Source organism: Gavialis gangeticus, unplaced genomic scaffold, assembly GCF_001723915.1.
Source record: "Gavialis gangeticus isolate Ggan-Ray unplaced genomic scaffold, GavGan_comp1, whole genome shotgun sequence".
Taxonomy (NCBI): Eukaryota; Metazoa; Chordata; order Crocodylia; family Gavialidae; genus Gavialis; species Gavialis gangeticus.
The window spans coordinates 91,585,763-91,604,274 of NW_017728992.1; the positions used below are offsets into that span (position 1 = coordinate 91,585,763).

Below are 18,512 nucleotides of genomic sequence, written 5' to 3' on the forward strand. Positions count from 1 at the left end.
GAGAAACAATGTGGATTAAAGAAATTGATAAACCTTCAAAATAGCCATCCATCTTTTTTTATACCTTTTATGTCCTTGACGTTAGAGAAATCATCTCCCCATACTAGAACCAGTGTATATACATATACTGAATTACACTCAACTTGTAACTTTATAGCTTTCCTCCTTAAAAACAGGTGATTATAAATACTCCAAATAGCTGTGCCATGTGACCATTGGAATTGCAAATGTGATGCAACCACCTTCTTCCAACATATATCTCTTCACATAGTCCCTCCTTGCTGTGTCTCACTATTTCCCTTAAACATTCTCAGGCTCCTTAGCTCCCTTCCCACCCCCAAAACTAATCCTTTGTTTCCTTCCATTGTCTGGCATAATTTCTTCTCCCTGTTCTTGGCACTGAAACCTCTCATCTGTTTCTGCCTTGTCCAACTCATTCTTTTCACTCATTCCTAGTTACTTCCTCATAAGTGACCAGTATGTATGGTGTAGTAATAGTGTCAGGAGGGTTTTTTTTCTTCCTTAGTGGTGGCTCTAACTGAGGATTGCATAGTCCAGTATGGGTAATCCAGTGTTAGCCTTTGGGAATAACACTAAACAGAGTGCATCTACACATATATAAATGCTCACTGGCTACTAGGGGTGTACTTGGTAGCCGTGTTGGTCTGAGACAAAAAGACATACAAAAAACTAGAACTCCTGGTTCCAAAATGATACTTTTTATTAAACCAACTGGGAAATCACAAGAAAACTGTCCTTTTCTGCAAGCTTTCAGGATCAAAGTCCCTTTGTCAGGCTCTGGGAAAAGTATAGATCGTACAAGATGGTAAAAAGTTCTAATAGGTAGGAAATAAACTTCATTTTTGTGCAGAGGAAGCTGAAGATGGAAGGCTGTCCCTCTGGGTTCATGAGAGTGTCTTTGTGAGCTGTGCTGAGTAGCTCTTTGATGTGTAGATCTGGTAGAATTCCTTCCCTGGAGGTGTCAGATGGCAGGCAGGGAGGTAAAGACATTTTCTTTGTACCATCTTGTACCATCTATACTGGGGTAGGCAATGTTTTTTGGATGGAGTGCTGAAAAAACCACGTCTACCTTGGAAGGTGCCAGAGTGCAGACATGCCGGAGCCCGGAGCGACTGTTTGCAGCCTCCCGGCTGCAGCCGGCCCATGGAGCCCAGTCTGCTTGCAACAGGGCTTGCAGCCTCCCAGCTGCCTGCTAGGAGCAGCCTGGGCTCCGTAGCTGGCAGCAGCTGCTTAGAGCCCGGGCCAGCAGTGGTGTGCCAAGCAAAATGGCCTTGCATGCCATGCTCGGCATGTGCGCCGGGGGCTGCTGACCCATGATCTATACTTTTCCCAGAGCCTGACGAAGTGACTTTGATCTCGAAAGCTTGCAGAAAAGGACAATTTTCTTGCGATTTCCCAGTTGGTTTAATAAAAGGTATTTTGGAACCAAGAGTTCTAGTTGTTTGTATGTCAGTGGTTACTATGCATTTAATTTAGTATTTGTACAATCAAGTACTAAGTAAATACACAGTAATTAGAGTTACTGCTCACTAATGCCAGCAAACACCGTTTTAGTGATGCTATTGTGCAGTAGCTTAATAATACTGTGCGGTAGCACATTAGCTCTGTCCATGCTGTGACATGCTACTGCACAGTGTTATTAGGCTACTGCGCAGTTAGCATCTCGTGTAGATATGCCCACAGAATCCTTAACAGGGAATTGTCTATGATCCGGTTGAAAGAGTGAAACACAAATTATATCAGGAACTTAATACTGGGAATAGCACTGCTGCCATCTTTACATGCAAATAAAAAAGCTCCACCTTTACGAAGTTTACCACACAACCATACTGGTGTCCACAAGACAAGGCCAGTTTTTCTCTTCTGCTCAATTTGTCATGTACCCTGCTCAGTCCACCATATACAGTACCACTCACATTTATGATCAACATTCCTTAATGCTTTTTGTTTTTTTATGGTCGTTTAGCACCTTTTCCTTTTGAATTGCCAGTGAAAGTTAGATATGCTCATACGCATCAGGATGATTGTGAAACAGAAATATCCCCTCACAACCATTACTATCATATGTTCTTGGCTTACATAGTCAGCTGGCTTTCAGGGAATGCATATACATTCCTCATAATTTTTGGGGACAGCATTATTTCTACAAAATCAGAACAGAGCATTTCACAGCAAATTACAAAGGCTGCATGAAAGTACAAGCAAATGAGAGTATGCAGTTACAAACTTGCAATAATTTTAGCACTTTGGTGGGGCCCTGGGTATCCTTCATAGTGCTGGTGTATGTTTCCATGGCAGCACCATATATTTTGTACATTTTTTTTCTGCAGGGAAGTTCTTTTGGCTGCTACAAGATTTTGAAGCAATATGTCATTTTAGATGCGATGATTTCCAGCTGGGAGAAAGGCCATCCAGGCAGACTGTAGGTGCGTTTTGCAGAAGCTTTGGCCATCTGGTTCATGCTATTCACATTGAATTCTAGAATTAAAAGATGCAAAATATTATTTTGGTACATCTACACAGATATGTTGGCACTGAGGATGCTTGGCACATTAAAACCAACCACTGCCTAAGGCGCAAAACGTGCTATGCTATTTGCCAATTTCCTTTCTTATAGTTTCTTTACAGTTGTTGCCTAATTTCACTTTTTACAAGACTTCAGTGTAAATCAGTCTGGGAACATCTAATTTATTCTGATGAATGATGGAAAGCCTTGCAATTCATAGGTATATGGCAAACTGTGGGCCTTTTCTTGCCTTTCTCCCTGACTCTTTACTGCATCATTGAGTTTGATCATCCATGTAGAGGCAGTAACTTCCTGAAGCTCATCCCACTGAAAACATGGGTGGGTACCTGGGAGAAAAGCAATCCACCTACAGCTATCCACAAAAATAAAGCACATTCCCCTTCTCATTAAAAAGACAGACCTTTAATGGCATCAAACTGTCAAATGGCATAACAAGCAGAGTCCCATGCAGTGAGAAGGAAAGTCCTTTTAGTTTAACTGCAATCAGAGTTCTCCAGTTTATCTTTATAACACACATTGTCCCCAAGTATGGATGTGTTATCACCCCTGTTTTACTAAGGCACAGAGAGAGTAAGTGATTACCCAAGGTCACAGAGGAAGCACAAGAACTGAGGCACAAGACCATTCTTCCAGTCACAGCAACCTGATTTCCACATCTCTAGTTTATGCTCCTACCTTTTAAGAATACAGTTTTTCTCTTTTTGTTTGTGTTTGGGATATCGTGGTTGCTGGCTGCAGTGACAATGCAGTTTTCTCCATGTGCTGAACTGCCTGTAGAGATGGCTCAGCAGTTTTGAGAACTGAGCTCTTTAGGGGGTTCAATTACATGCCATGAGATACTATAAATTAAACAAGATATTATCATGTATGTAATTATTTATTGAGCTGAGGATCCATACAAGGTAAACAAATGTTTACAATATCATACAGTAAGCATCTCCAGGGCTTAATAAAAATGATTGTCACTCACCGTGCTTCACAAAATTTTTCTTTTAATGAATAAATAATTTGATGAAATCAAATATATTTACAATATAAACAAATGAAAAAGCTTTGGATATATTAATCTGAGCATCCTGTATTTTGCATTTTCTAATGGTATTTCTATCAGTAATTTCCCTCTGAAATGTTACAAAGTATATAGAAACTACAACTCAACAAAGATAACATGGTTTGGTACATGTGTATCTATTAATTCAAATAAGCTACATATGCTTCATTTATTATGCACGTGTTAGAATACAAATATAACTAAAATCAAATATTATCAAAATGCTAGACAGCATTCTTCACGAAACAGAAATGTACACTAGGTTGTGACAATAACATAGGATCACAGGCAACAAAATATAACAGAAAAGTACAAATTCCTTCATAAGAATATAATTGTGCTCTTTAAGTTACCAGATGACTATGCTGCTCCACCACATTGATGACTATGTATGAATGCAGTATCCAACAACTGCTGTACAAGTTTGTGTATATGTTTGTATGTGTTGTCAAGCAGCGGCATTACAGTGGAAAATGGGCAGTGCAAGCAGTTTTATAAACATTTTCTTGGGCTCTTAAAAAGAGCCAATAATACAAAGCAATATAAGCATAACACTGAGAAGTCTTCATCTCATGTACACAAACATCATGAAACGATTTGCTTTGTTTTGTGGTGGTGAAAGGAGTTTTGTCAGTGCCGTTTGTAATATCAGCCAGAGTTCAAGTATTCCAAAGCCACTTCATAGCAGAATTTGTATTGATCCTGAAAAATCAGAAGAAAATCACCAGGTCAGCCACAGAAATAAATTAAGGATTTCAGTATCTCTCTTCTTTAAAAATTATTTACCATCAGCCATGGTCAACAACTGCTGTACAAAACCAATCTGTATTCAGATAAGACAGGGGTTTTCAACCTTTTTGGATCAGTGTTCGCCTGGCAGCCGGACGCAGAGTAGCATACCCCTGGCAGCTGGACGCAGAGCAGATGTGGGGGGTGGCAGCCACTGCATGAGAACTTCCCCCCCAAATCAAGGTGGGTGGGTGGCGCCTGTGGCAGCATGGCATGGTGCATGGCCGAGTTCTGTCCCTCCCGCCATGTGCACCTCCTAGGGCCTTCTCAAGTACCCAGCAGGTACACGTACCCCTGGTTGACAACCTCTGAGCTAAGACGTCCCTCATAATAACCAATCAATAAATGGTACATACAGTAACAAACACTGCTTATCATACCATACAATAGTGTATTTGGGTACCCTAACATATATGGAATATTGATGACAAATAAACACACTGACCTCTAAATCTTCAGCACCTATCAAAAAGTTCATACTAAGTAGAAACTGGAATTCCCTCATGGCCGTGTTTATGTTAAAAGAGGCCAAGGCCAGCTCTTTGCTATATTCCAGTTCTTAACTTTACGTTTATTTTTGTCCAGGAACTCATTACATCTCAGATGAAAAGCCTTTTATTACCAAAATTACACAACATTTAAAATCCCTGGAAACCCACACTCCAGTTCCTACTTCTCTTACATTGAAGCACATATATTAAGCAGTCAATTTTGCTGTCGCAAAGGTATATTTTCAACTACCAGACCCTGTCTCTTCAGACACAGGTCTGTATTACGGCGATGTGGAGCCTTGGTTTGCCCCATGTGTAACTAAGGGCAAACCTGGGCATAATCTCACATGAAACGCCTTGGCATGCCAATGGAGGAAGAGCAACAACCCCATCCCCTACCCTGCCCTTGCCAATGATTTTGTCTGGCCCTGACTCTTCTAAGTGTACAGGCTGTAATAACTGCATGTGTTATATCAGGGGTGCTGGACCCCCAAGTCCATAGCCCAGATCCAGCCCCTGGGGTTGTCTCGTCCAGCCCACAGGTACCCCCATAAGTTTGAAAATTTGGTGGTGGGAAAGTGGTAACAACATTACTGGAGTATATATTACGCCAACCCAGATGTGCAGGAGCTGGATGAGACTGTGGTGGGGCTAAATCCAGGTCACAGACCAGCCCTGCACCACTCATCTGGCCAGGGGGGATCAGAAAGTTGAGCATTACTGTTTTACATGGTTTGCATCCATCTTTACAAAGAAACCCTGGAAAAATACTTTCTGCTGATTTTTTACTTTATTTTGTGCAACAGTAAATATTTAAATGCAACAAAAAAACAGTCAAAACAACACGTTATTCCTTAAGTTCCAACTTTGAACAGTTCTGAGTTCCAAAATTTAATTTGGAAAGTTCTGCCTAGTAGAATGTATTCCATTTTTTCTCCCTGAAGTAAGCACTGCTTCTCTCCCCTGCACTTTAATTACGTAAGAAAATACAACAGGACATGTGCTATTGTGTAGTAATAATAACAACAGCAACTAGCTGACAGCTCAGCCTTTCCCTTTATGTGGAACACCAGGACTGAAAAGGATACGATTATGCTGAAGCAAAAATTTAAAGGGATTCTATATATTGTCTGCTGAACTCACTCATGTAACTTAGTTGAAAGTTTATGAAGAAGAGAATACTTTAAAAATTCTACAGCTGTTTCTGAAGCCAGAGCCGAGAAAGACCGTTTAGGACAAACATGCATTTTCCTGATGCTTCCATTTGCAACTGCAACTTAAAAAGTTAAGGAACAAAATTTCAGGAGCTGACCTCCACAGAGTTGTGACTGAGGTGTACTACAGGTTTTAAGACACAGCAGAATCATATCAGCTATGGTATATTCTTTTGACTGTGAAACAAATGAAGAAATCTTAACACAATTATTATTTTTTATTCTTAATTGCATATATATTGCTAAATATATTACAGTGATGCTATTATTAGTGATCAGCTGACCATCCATTTCCATCCTTCTCTAGTGATTTGCTGATTCAGCAGCCTAGCTATTATTTCTAGTAAATGCGATACCTAGATAACTTCATAATAGAATCAATGCTGTTATTTCTCACCATGCTCACTTCTGTGCATCCTTTGTACATTTTACTATTCATCAGATCAGGGGTCGGCAACCCCCAGCACGCATGCCGAGCATGGAACGCGAGGCCATTTTCCTCAGCTTACACTGGAGCCAGGGAGGCAGCAGCTGATTGCAGCCTCCCAGCTGCAGCCGGCCCCAGCTCTGGGTAGCTGCTGTTAGCCAGGAGCCTGGGCTGCTCCCAGCAGGCAGCTGGGATGCTGCAAGCCCTGCTGGCAGCAGCCTGGGCTCCATAGCTATCAGCAGCTACCCAGAGCCAGCGCCGGCTGCAGCCGGAAGGCTACAAACAGCTGCTGCCTCCTCCCCCCTGGCTCCGGCCCCAGCCCCAGCCCCAACAGGTGCAGTGCTGGCACCTGCTGCCTTCCCGGAGCCAGGAAACAGCTGGGGCCAAAGCGGGAGGGCAGCAGCTGTTTGTAGCCTCCCATCGGCAGCTGGCCCCGGCCCTGGCTAGCTGCTGATAGTAACGGAACCTGGGCTGCTCCCATGGAAGCCCTACTGCAAGCCAGAGCTCCGTGGCTATCAGCAGCTACCCAGAACCTGAGCCACCTGCAAACATCTGCTGCCTTTCTGCCCCAGCCCTGGCCCTGGCCTCAGCTGCCTCCCAGACCTGGCCCCAGGCTCTGGGGAGGCAACAGATGCCAGCGATGCTCCCCACTGTGCTGCCCTCGACGCTTCTGCAAAGCAGTGTTGGAACCTGGCGCAGCAGGGGGCACAGAAAGCTGCCTGCTTCAAGCTCCCCGCTGTCCTGCCACACTTTCCCTGCAGGTAGGGGCAGCAGTGAGGGGCACAACCCAGTGCTGCTGCCCACGCTGCTCCTGTGCACACAGGAGAACTGTGGCAGGGCAGCGGGGAGCTCGGAGCAGCCAGCTTTTTGTACCCCCCGCTGTGCCCCGCCGCACTGGGTTCCAACGCTGCTTTGCAGAAGTGGTGAGGGCAGCACACAGGGGGTGCATCACCAGTATGTGCTGCCTCCCCAGAGCCCGGGGCCGGGTCTGGGTCTGGGTCTGGGGCCAGGGCCAGGGCCAGGGCAGAGGCAGCAGATGTTTGCAGCTGGCCCAGGTTCTGCGTAGCTGCTGACAGCCATAGAGCCTGGGCTGGGGGGGCAGGGGCAGCAGGGTTGGGGGGCAAGGGCTTTGGGTGGGAGGCAAAGGTCATGAGCAGGGCTGGGGGGCAGGGGCTTTGGGTGGAGGGTAAGGGGTACAAGAAGGGTATCTTGCCATGTACCCCCTGCCCTCATTTTATTTTTCTGGCATGCTGGCACTCTGGCACCTTCCAAGGTAGGCATTGTGGGTTTTTTTGGCACTCTGGCCAAAGAACGTTACCTGTCCCTGTGTTAGATGACAGATATTTAAAGCTTCTTCAGGGGATCCAGCTGCAGAAAGAAATATTTATAGGCCTCATATTGGTAGACCCTGGGCACATCTACACGAGACGTTTAGTGCGCACTTGATTAAGTAACTGCGTAATAAACGTTTCAGTGTCTACAGGTGTGCCCCTATTAGGGCACACAATACTAATAAACTCCGCAGCAGAGTAGGACTTGTAAACGCATGCAGCAGCGCAAGTGTAGATGCCTGCTGGGTAGCCCTGTGCTGAACCACCCTTGTGCCTGAGCAAGCCCTTCTGCAGCACATTGAGCCTGGTCAGAGCAGCTGTGGTCCAGGTACACATGCAGACGTGCGCCTGGAAGCTTCTCAGGAGCAATAAACTGCGGAGCAATACACTCCACTATCTATTGCTGCCCTGTAATGGCATATGTAGATGCCACCCCCCCAACATTTCTGAAACTCTTTCGACATCTGTCAGTAAATATGCTCTAAGATGTGTTACACATATAATGACTACAGAATTTCATGTATTTGCTGTACTAAATGAAACCAGCATTTAGAATATTATACTTGCTGGAAAGCAATTAAGAGATGAATCTGTAAGAATGCACCATAAAGACTATCCCTGGTCCAGTTGGAAAATACACAGTGCAATAATTTTAGAAAGCAAGCCTAGAAAAAAAAATGCTCATGTAGCCCTAATATTGAGGTTGTATAGATGGTCTTTTGTCAGAGGTCCTTCAAGTATTTTACAAAGGCGGGTTAGCATTATTATCCTCAAATGGCAGATGGGGAAACTGAGGTAGAGACCTTAGCTCAACCAGCTTCACACAGCAAACAGCAAGTTTCAGCATCAGGAAGGGATCCCAGATCTCCTGACTTCTCTTTTCATCAGTAAATAGTGTTGGTTCCCAAGAACATTTTAAAATGAATTCCCTTGAGCTACTGCTACATTATCTTACAGTGCACTGGATTAAGATTTAGCAATCCTGAGTTTCTTTCTAGTTTTGCATCTGGCTTGCCAGGTAATGATGGGCAAATCAAATAACTTTTCTGTCTCAGCTTCCCCATCTGAAAAATGGAGGTAACGATATGGACTTTCTTTGTAAAGCACTTTGAGATCTGCTGACAAAAAGTGGTACATCAGAACCTGTTAGTTCTCTTTTTATACCTATTTGATAAAAGACTGTTACATACTGAAGGAAATACTTATTATTTGATAGCAAATAATACAAAATATCTTCCACAGCAAAGTGTGAATCAGTGCAGTGGTATGTTTGCAGAAGGCTGCCTGAGAAATCTACCCCTGCAGGACCATTACAAAACCTTGTCTACAGACAGTGTTTTCTTCAATTGTCCATTTCCACCCAAGTCATTTTATCTTTACTTCTGTAAAATGAATGAATGAGGGGGTGCAAAGATCTGTGGGCATAAGCTCTGTGAGACCAGAAAACAGCAGGCATGCTAGGTATACCTATCTAAATTTGCATTACCTGAATAGGAAAGCAAGACAGTTCTCTTTATATCTGGGAAATATTCTCTTGAGAATTCTGAACAGAGGAACAGGAGCTAAAAGAACTTTGCCCCCACCCCCATGGCAAAAGCTGGAAGCCTCTTCATTTCTGGAGGGCTGAGACTCTTACATTACTATCTTTCTACTCCACAGTGCCAGGTCTCACCCCCTGTGCATGCATCTCATGCTTCTAGCACAATGTGGGTTCAGCTTAGTTCCAAGTTTGACTCCAGATGTATATAACATCCTTCTTTTTGGTGCCTTGCTTGGGAGAAGAGACTAGAAATTCACGGTTGTGGAGGGGGGGATCCTTCATAAGACAGGTAGGTGCTGCAGGCTTCGTGGACCTGGGCCCATTACACAGAAACCAGAAACTTTTCCTCCTTCTGGCCCATCATCGCCCATTAACAGTTTTGCAAAACCCCTACTGTCAAGATGTTCAACATCTTAGCTCACACTGGGGGTAGAATTCTCTCCTAAGAATACAGGGAGGTAAAGGTAGAGATTGTCACATTTCTGACATTTTTTCCTGCCTCCTTCCTGGGGACTTTGCAAAAAAAAAAAAAAGATACCCAAACACAGTTCAGATCCAATCAAGTGAACCTGTGTTAACCACAGCTTAACAGTGAACTCCAGCTAAGTTATGATTCTTTAAGTTGCACAGATCCTGCGCTTGCCAGTGAGAGTTCAAAGCCTGCCAGCTTTCCCAAAACCACAGTCTATGACTAGGTGCTTTAAAGGCAGTGCACATTTAAAGTCCACTAGCAGCCTTCAGCTATATTGGGTGGTATTATACATCCTTCTTCAAATACAGAACTACATACCAGAATATAATACCTGCTGCTTTAAGCTGTCCTCTTGCATCACAGAAGTTGCTACTTTAGCACTTCTACATTTAAAAAGATTTCACAGAACACTCTCTATGAAAATAATTGCACATGGCCTTTTGTTTCTGAACTCCTTTAATCTTTCTATGAGATAGAGCCACCATAATTAAATGCAGTATTCTGGATGTCAAACTGAAATTCATGACTCTGATAAATATTAGGCGATTAAGCTATTTATAAAATATATAATTTGAAAATCTGGCATTTCATTTTACATGACTATTATTTCCTCTGTGCAAGTACTGCTCTCCACATGGATTGCCCTGCTAGAAAATAAAATTAATAAGGATGTTCTGTAGAAAGTTTTAAACTATTTTGAAAATTCAAATGAACATAGACAAAGTCTCCTTGGGAAGAAAGCAATGTAAAAATACTCTTACAAGTAAAGTGATTTCATTATCCTCTTTGAAAATGACTTGCTTGCTTTGTGAACAACTCCCACTGCAAATCTTGGAAATCTCACTGAGTCTTATGATAATAAGGAACCTTTTCTATTTAGTGGTACAGTTAAAAATCTCCTACCAGAAGGTCCACCATGTTAGGCTTATTATTCCTCAGTGTCTTCACAGCATGGAATACATCAACTGCCCTCTGGTGTCGAAGCATTTCACAAACAATGCTGATTGCACAAAACGTCCCACTGCGGCCACCTCCATTTCTAGAATAAAAGTGATAAAATGGCTCCGTTATTTTTGACTGTATGCTACTAGTTCCTGTAGTGTCTGAATGTTTTACAAAATGAACTAATTCAAATATTGATGCACCAATAAATAATAATGCCCCTAAAGCCTGGAGACTCTAACAGGGCTACCATTTCTAAGTGAGAATAATGGGCTAAATTATTCAAAATGTCCATTTCAGAATACACCACCCTTGGGGAAGAGCTATGGGTAACACAGTGTTTCAGTTTTGCTGTAGTGTTTGTGTCTGCCTAAAGAGGTGTTAAAAAAGCTATGCATATCCACATCCTATACAATATCCCTTGACACTTCGCATGGCATCATAGTGAAGTGAAAATAATACCCAAAAGGGTTCAAATAATTCATGGATTTTGAAGTTTGGCTTGGGACTGGTTTCAAATGTTTCTGTTCTAGATGATGGCACCTTACTTTTGAACTTGAGAATCTCAGAGGATCTCAGAATAATAAAAGACCTGCCCGATCTTTCGTGTAACCTGTTTTGTTAGCTAGAGTTTTGACACCACTAGGTGGTGCTGCAATATTCCTCTAGGTATGGCATGACCCTTGTGCCACTAGGTAGGGGTACCAGCTCCATAGGAATGACTGCTATTATAACTGCTTGTGTTCCCCCTCCACCTACATTTTCAGAGGCTGAGAACCCAAAAAGATTTGCTAATAAAACAGTGAGGTGCAAATGTTCATATTGTATGATCAAATGCAGTATTTAATAATGCTTTATCTTCAGTTATTTTTAATCTTCAAGAGAATCTGGAAAACCTATTATTTTTACAGTTATTCTAATCAGAGTCTTTAAGCAGCACTTTCCTGAAAATAATAAACCTTAATAATTACCAGAGTGCAGACTAGTTAGCTAGCAGGTCTTTCAAACCAGCAAATGGTTGATTTTCAAAGGAAGCCACTATGTCGCACATCTGTCACATCCAGGCAGTATGAAAAGAATGCTCTCTGCTGCCAAAACATTGGCTGATATTGTGGGAATCTCTGAGAATTTTAATTAAAATAAAGTAATATAAAAGGATTATATTAGAGCCCTTTCTTTCTCTGCTGCCTGGAAGTGACGTGTGTGTGATGTTGTACAACTATTAATATCATCAGCAACTGCAGAGATAACAGTAATTTGCACTTCAAAAGGGCCTTTCAGCTGAAGATCTCAAAACATTAATTAGTTACACCGCACAATACTCCTTTGATGTATATATTATTATCCCCATTCTACAGATGGAGAAACTGAAGTACGAACGATGCCAAATGACTTGTCCAAGTCAGTAATGTTGGTAAATACAGAGAAACTTTTATATTTACCTCTTTAGTTTCCAATTTCTATTACACATAAGAATTGTAAGAACTTTATTTTCTAATCTAGGTCACAATTCATAAAAGCACTTAAGCATGTGCTTAAGCCCATCCTTAACCAGGACAACACTTTTAAACAAGCACCTAATTTGAACAGCTGAATTCCAGCTTCAGGTACAGAAGATTCAATCCTGCAATTACAGCTAGTTGAGGGCATGTTGCAAGGAACCCATCCTAATAGACGGATAGTGGAACAGACAAAATAATGGAATAGAGCAGATGAGCATAGACATTTTGGGACACAGGTTGGTAAATATTATGCTGCCGTGATAAAATATATGTCAATGATTGATTTTTAACTAGATCCTCCTCCTTAGTTTATCACTTCTCAAATAGTGTGGTTGTTTGTGTCTGGAGATGGCTTTACTCAATCTACTTTTGTCTTAATTTTGTTGTGCCAGTTATGAATGCCAGATGACAAGCATTCTTAATTTGTGGGGGAAAAGTGCATTTTGCCTTCTTAAAGGTCAGGGTTTTTTAAAATGTATGTTCTGGGGCATGTGTACATACACATTTGTGTATACAGACTCAGAATCATCCCTACATAGACAGGGAAACTTTTGGCCCTCAGACCTGCACATGGGGCCCTCAGGTGACAGGCTTCCAGGGTTCTTCCAAAGAACATTAATGGAAATTCCCAAATTCACACAAATGCTGATCAATGTTGAAGTGATCTCCTATGTACTTCAATTCCAAATTCATGGGTTAATTACATGGATGTCTCATATTCTTTTGCAAGGCTTTCTAAACCCAACATACATATCTCTTCATATTGTTCCCTTGCTTGTTTACTTTCATTTCAACTACTTACAAACAGTGTACGACCGTACGTCCCTCCCCTCCATTGTATTCTTCCTGCCATTTCTCCACCTGACGGATAAGTTTTAAGAATGAGCGTTTGGACACTGGAGTATCCCTGTACATGGGCCATCCCAGGAACTGAAATTGTTGCACCATCCGATATCCATCTTGGGGCTGCAAACATCCAACCAACAAGAAGGAAAAAAACAAGGCAATACTTATATTGTCTTCAATGGTATATAATTTAAGCATTCTCATCAATGTGAAAAGTTGTTGAAGCAGATCTTGGCTGACAAATTACTAAAGTAATTTCAACTGCCCTTGAGAGTTATGGGTTTTAATCTTCAGCAGGGTTATTAAGAACCAGATGTTTTAAATAGAAGGAATACACATAGACTAGAATAGAACAATGGGACAGCTGCAAGAGGCAGGTGAATAATGAATTAATATTACAGCAGGCACTTGATAGCCAAATGTAGGTTGCAGTACAATTTCATTTTAATCTTTGTTTTCCCCCAAGATCATAACATCCAGGTTTATGAAAAACCTTTCCATATTTCCATGCTATTTTTTTTAAAGATAGTTTGAGTGAATCCTTTCAAGTCATTTTTGAAGCAGGTAAGAGTGAACAAATGGATTTCTCCTGTTAAAAAACATCTAATTGCAGCACTCTGTTGAAAGAGCTGAAGTTTGAAGCCTGCTGGTGGAAAACCTTCTGAACAGGAGTTTGCTCTGCTGATTAAAAAAGAAGGGAAAGGAAAAGGGTAAGCGTTACAAAATTGTGGTAATCTTTAAAGGGCACAATAAGTAGGCAGAGGACAAAATGCTATTATAGATTATTTAGCATTTTCACTTTCATGCAAAGTGACCACATTTAAGTACCATTTTTACATTTAATGATATATGAAAGTGTCAGCAATATAACAATATGAGCTATGTTATAAAAAGTTGGAATAGATGCAAGTCAGATTGGCACTTCAAATATAGAAGAACTGGGGCAATGTAATCTGTGCCTGTACATGGGCTTTGCCCGTTCCCCTGGTCAGCCCTTCCAGTAACTGCCCCTCCTCTCCAATTAGCATGTAAATCAGCATGTAAATACAAGTAATATCTTGCACGGAGTTTTTTACTCCGCAGCAGCACACACGTAGAAGTTGCCCCAGCCTGCTGCCTGCTGGCTAGCCCCACAGTGGAGCTCCCTCATGCCCCAGCCAGCCCCTCCATAGTACAGTGAACTGGGGGGAGCAGCCCTGGGCTGCCAGGCTGAACCCCAGGGCCCCTGCCAGCCAGGGCTGCTCCAACCTAGCTCAATGCACTGCAGTCCTGGGTACATGTTCAAATGGCGCACCTGGGAACAATAAACTCTAACAAAATACGCACCAGCGTTTATGGCTTTGCATTAATTGCATGTGTAGATGTGACCAGGGATTATTAAAACACATACATCTGTTAACACTTCCTGGATGCTTGGGTTTTTACACTGTAGAGATTACTGGGAGTCTGCTGGCTTCCATCCTGGCTCTCTGGTATGGGAAGTTGTGTCCCATATATTTTGTCAGCCTTTTTCAGCGGTTGGCTCTCAATGGGCCCCTGACTGACCCAGACCTTTTTGACTAACTATGGAATGCTGCCTATCTCTTCACTTCTCTTGAGGATGGCTTCTCACTTCACTTGAAGGGCAGTCTCAGCGTATTCCACGAGACCGCTCTGTATGGATGAGAAAGGATGGCTGATCTACTGCCTAAGGGCTGGGAAAGGATGTCTTATTTGCTCCGTTGGGCTAGGGACAGAAATTACACATAAAATAGTATAAGTGATCAGAAACTGGTTCAAATCTGTAACACAACAGAAGTTCAGTACACATTAACCACTTTCAAAATGGCTGAAACAGGTTTAACATAAACGTGGATGGATGTAGTATCAGACTTCACTGATCTAGGTTAAATCAGTTTATTGAACTTTTGTCCCAGATCCCCTCTAGATTCAAGTTAACTCACAGTCCCCCAGCATCCTAGGATGCTTTGTACCTCACCTGCAACTCCCCCTTGCAGGGTGGGTAGGCTAGCCTTGGCCCAAGCTGTCTGTTCCCACCTAGCAGGATGTGCTCTAGCACCCCCAGGTTCTGGCATGGGCTACTGCAGGCATGTGCCTGTATTTCTGGAATCAAAAGTGAAGGTCTGTTCACTTGCTTATCAGTTCAATCTGTTCAGCTTAGACTAACTTGCAAAGATTGAACTGATTCAGCCTTGGGCTTTTTGAATGTCTGTACTTAGCCCTGCTGCTGATTTTATGGAGACATGGGAGCAGTACTAAACTGTAAGCATCTTACCTCTTTAAATTATTTCTTTGGAAGGTGCACATATTAACTAGTGCATTTAAAGCAGCGTGCACACACCTGGTATGGGTCAGAAACATAAGAAACACACCTGCCTTCTTTTCTGTAGTTAAAGAGTCAGGTAATTAAGTACAGAAAGATGCATTCTTCAAGCATAAGCATAAAAAAGATGCAAAACCTATAGTCTTTAAAAAAGGCCAAGTGAGTTTTGGGGTCCTAACTTAGGACATCTTAAGGGGGACTGATTTTCAGAAAGCTGATGCACCAACACTTTGTAAGAATCCAACTGCTCTAAGGTGAGGCAAGCTGGAAAATAAAAATTAAGGTACCTAAATTAATCAATATTTAGTATTGAAAATTTAGGTCAGATTTCTTCCACTGAAGCCATATGTCCACAAGCTGTTTTTTCTAACCTTTATTTCTGGCTATGTTTATTCACTAAGTTTGAACACACTGTTTTTATGATGGAGAAAGTATTACATGCATAACCACATATACAAATGTGCAGAATGCCTGAGTTAACACTGATGTAACAACACTGATTTTATGATTTCCTGACTAACAGTACAATTTCAATGCTGCATTTGTCTCATTTACATTTAATAAACATAACAAATACATCTGGCAGAAGCAATATTTCTCCTCTGATTACATATATGTGAACTTATTCTGATTATATGTATGAGCTCTATATTTATAACATTTTGCAGGCTGTGGAAAGTGAGCTGCTGCATGGGTGTTTATCTTTTGCTTCATGTGACCTTAGTGGTTTTTCCATTTAATCAGATAAGACTATTGTATTTGGTAAATAAGGTCCTTACTCTGGCTGCATTATAAATTCGGAATATTCGGCTAATTATGTCTTCCTCTAAATCAGCTGATACAAATTCCACTTGAATAGGACCATGTCGGTGCACTCCATTTTCTGGCCAGTACTGGGGACATAACTAGTGAAAATCAAAAACAGAGACATGGTTATTTATAAGAACTGTGTGAAAGCATTTTCCCAGTTTTTGAATAAATATTGTTTTAATTAAATTGTGTTTTACCTCATTTATACTTTTCTGCTTTTTAAAGTGTTATTTAAAAAATGCAGTTCCCAATATCTGAGCCAGTTTTACAACATCCCATTATACCTTTGCAAAATAAACTGAACCAAATACTGACAGACCTGAACCTCACGGTTGCACCCATAATTCTTTATAGAGTTTGAAATCACATTTCTTCACCCAGTTTTGATTAAAGAACAGAATACTGTATTTTCTTGCATATGACATACCCCAGAATATAGTACACATCTTGCTTCTGAAAGGCACAATGAAGATAAAGACATCTTTCCTTGTAGTAAGGAACTGAGTAGCAGCAGCTGAGCCTGCTCAATTCTTTTGCTCCTTAAGGATCACTGCAGATATTAATTTTGGTTTTGCCTGGTAAGGCAGAACCTGCTCTTACTGTATTTCTCACACATAATGCACACTCTAATTTTCAGCAGCTGTTTTTTGCGGGGAAAAGGTACATATTGTATGAAAGAAAGTATGGTACAACAGAACGTAGGGATGCCATATTAAGCACATCTAAAGCAAGATGTGAGACATGAGAGCAAAGACCTGATATCTTAAACTGTTCTGTGTTAATAACAGGTCGAACCACAGCAGAGTAGTAGATTGTGATTATAAATGGTGCTTCTGCTGTCAAAGCTCCAGCAACTACATTCTGTCCTCGGTTTAGTCCCAACCTGGTGATACCGCTGTCACCACATTGCTTGAAAATTTCAGCAGTCAGTCTTACACTTATAAATACAACTTTACAAAAGTAAATGTGTTTTCACTTACGTTGAGGAAAACATTATCTGTTTTCGATTATAGCTCACAGAGGGGTAGTAATACATATCCTAGGTAATAAGGGCAAAATCCTATTTCACTATAAGAACCCAGATGGCAGTTATATCATCACAGAATTGCAGATTTTGGCACTTATGCACAGTTTATGATACAGCACAGGATGTACAGGTGCACACATGCTTACTGAGCATGCCCAGCAGGACTGTTTTGATCAGGCAGGTACATCATACACTAACTCCGGTGTGCCCATAAAGCCAGGCAATTCTGAAAATAGTAGTTTGGCAAAAACTTATCATGGCTGTTTGTGGCTAGGAAGCTTTCAGTGCTTTAGCACAATAGCTTAGTTCTTCCCAGGGCTCTTGGCAAGAGAATGGGAGACCCAGGTTTTAGACCCTTCTCACATAGGTGGGAGTTTGAACCTACTTGTCTCAGTGCCCAGGAAAATGTTCTAACCATAAGTAAGATATTATCTACTCTCCTCTTCCGTGCACCTTTTGAGCTGCTACACCTTGCATTTAACAGTCAGGCTGCACATGGACATCACACTTATCCCAAGACAAAGTGCAATTGTACAGATGTCTAGGTCTGTTTTCCCTGGATAAATTGTAAAGTTTCCCAGGTAAGAAGTAGAAACAGTTTATCCTGGTATATTTCAAAATACATCCCGGGATCACAACATTGAATCAATGGCAGAAAAGCAGCATTCTATTCATCCACTCACTAAATCCTGATTAGAGATGTAATGTGTATACACACCGATTGCAGGATATTTTTGTTCTGAGCTAAACAAGAGGACCTTATCTAGGGACAAATGCAAAATCTGTTCTAACCTTTATTGGATAAAATGTATGGATAGGAGTGAGGAAGTTTCTGACACAGTGGGAACAAGAGTCCATGCTTGAACCCAGAGCCTCCTCCCTTCTAGGGCAAGATCCACCTCATTGGGCACATCTACACATTGAATCATAGAATCATAGAAGTAGGGTCGGAAGGGACCTTATAGATCTTCAAGTCCAACCCCCTGCCAGGGCAGGAGAAAAAACTGAGCTCAAATGATCCCAGCTAGGTAGGCATCAAGCCTCCTCTTAAAGACCCCCAGGGTAGGAACCAGCACCACTTCCCTTGGAAGTTGGTTCCAGATCCTAGCCGCCCTAACTGTGAAGTAGTTCTTACGGATGTCTAATCTAAACCTACTCTCCAACAACTTGTGGCCGTTATTCCTTGTTATGCCAGGGGG

At 41.7% G+C, this 18,512-nt stretch overlaps 1 protein-coding gene across 6 annotated transcripts in view; it reads right to left on the bottom strand.

The window, feature by feature from the left end:
• Positions 1 to 3,409: 3,409 nt before the first annotated feature.
• PTPRM (protein tyrosine phosphatase, receptor type M) overlaps positions 3,410 to 18,512 on the bottom strand; it is a 939,848-nt gene continuing 924,745 nt past the window's right edge. For 3 of the 6 annotated variants that reach the window (XM_019525569.1, XM_019525591.1, XM_019525577.1), the window contains 4 exons: positions 16,256 to 16,381; positions 13,110 to 13,288; positions 10,767 to 10,902; positions 3,410 to 4,301 (listed from right to left, as the gene is read on the bottom strand). In XM_019525569.1, coding sequence (XP_019381114.1) covers positions 4,248 to 4,301; positions 10,767 to 10,902; positions 13,110 to 13,288; positions 16,256 to 16,381 — 495 coding nt within the window. In that variant the 3' untranslated portion in view covers positions 3,410 to 4,247. The remainder of the gene's footprint in view (positions 4,302 to 10,766; positions 10,903 to 13,109; positions 13,289 to 16,255; positions 16,382 to 18,512) is intronic. The other 3 variants (XM_019525560.1, XM_019525584.1, XM_019525599.1) reach the window with 1 other exon arrangement.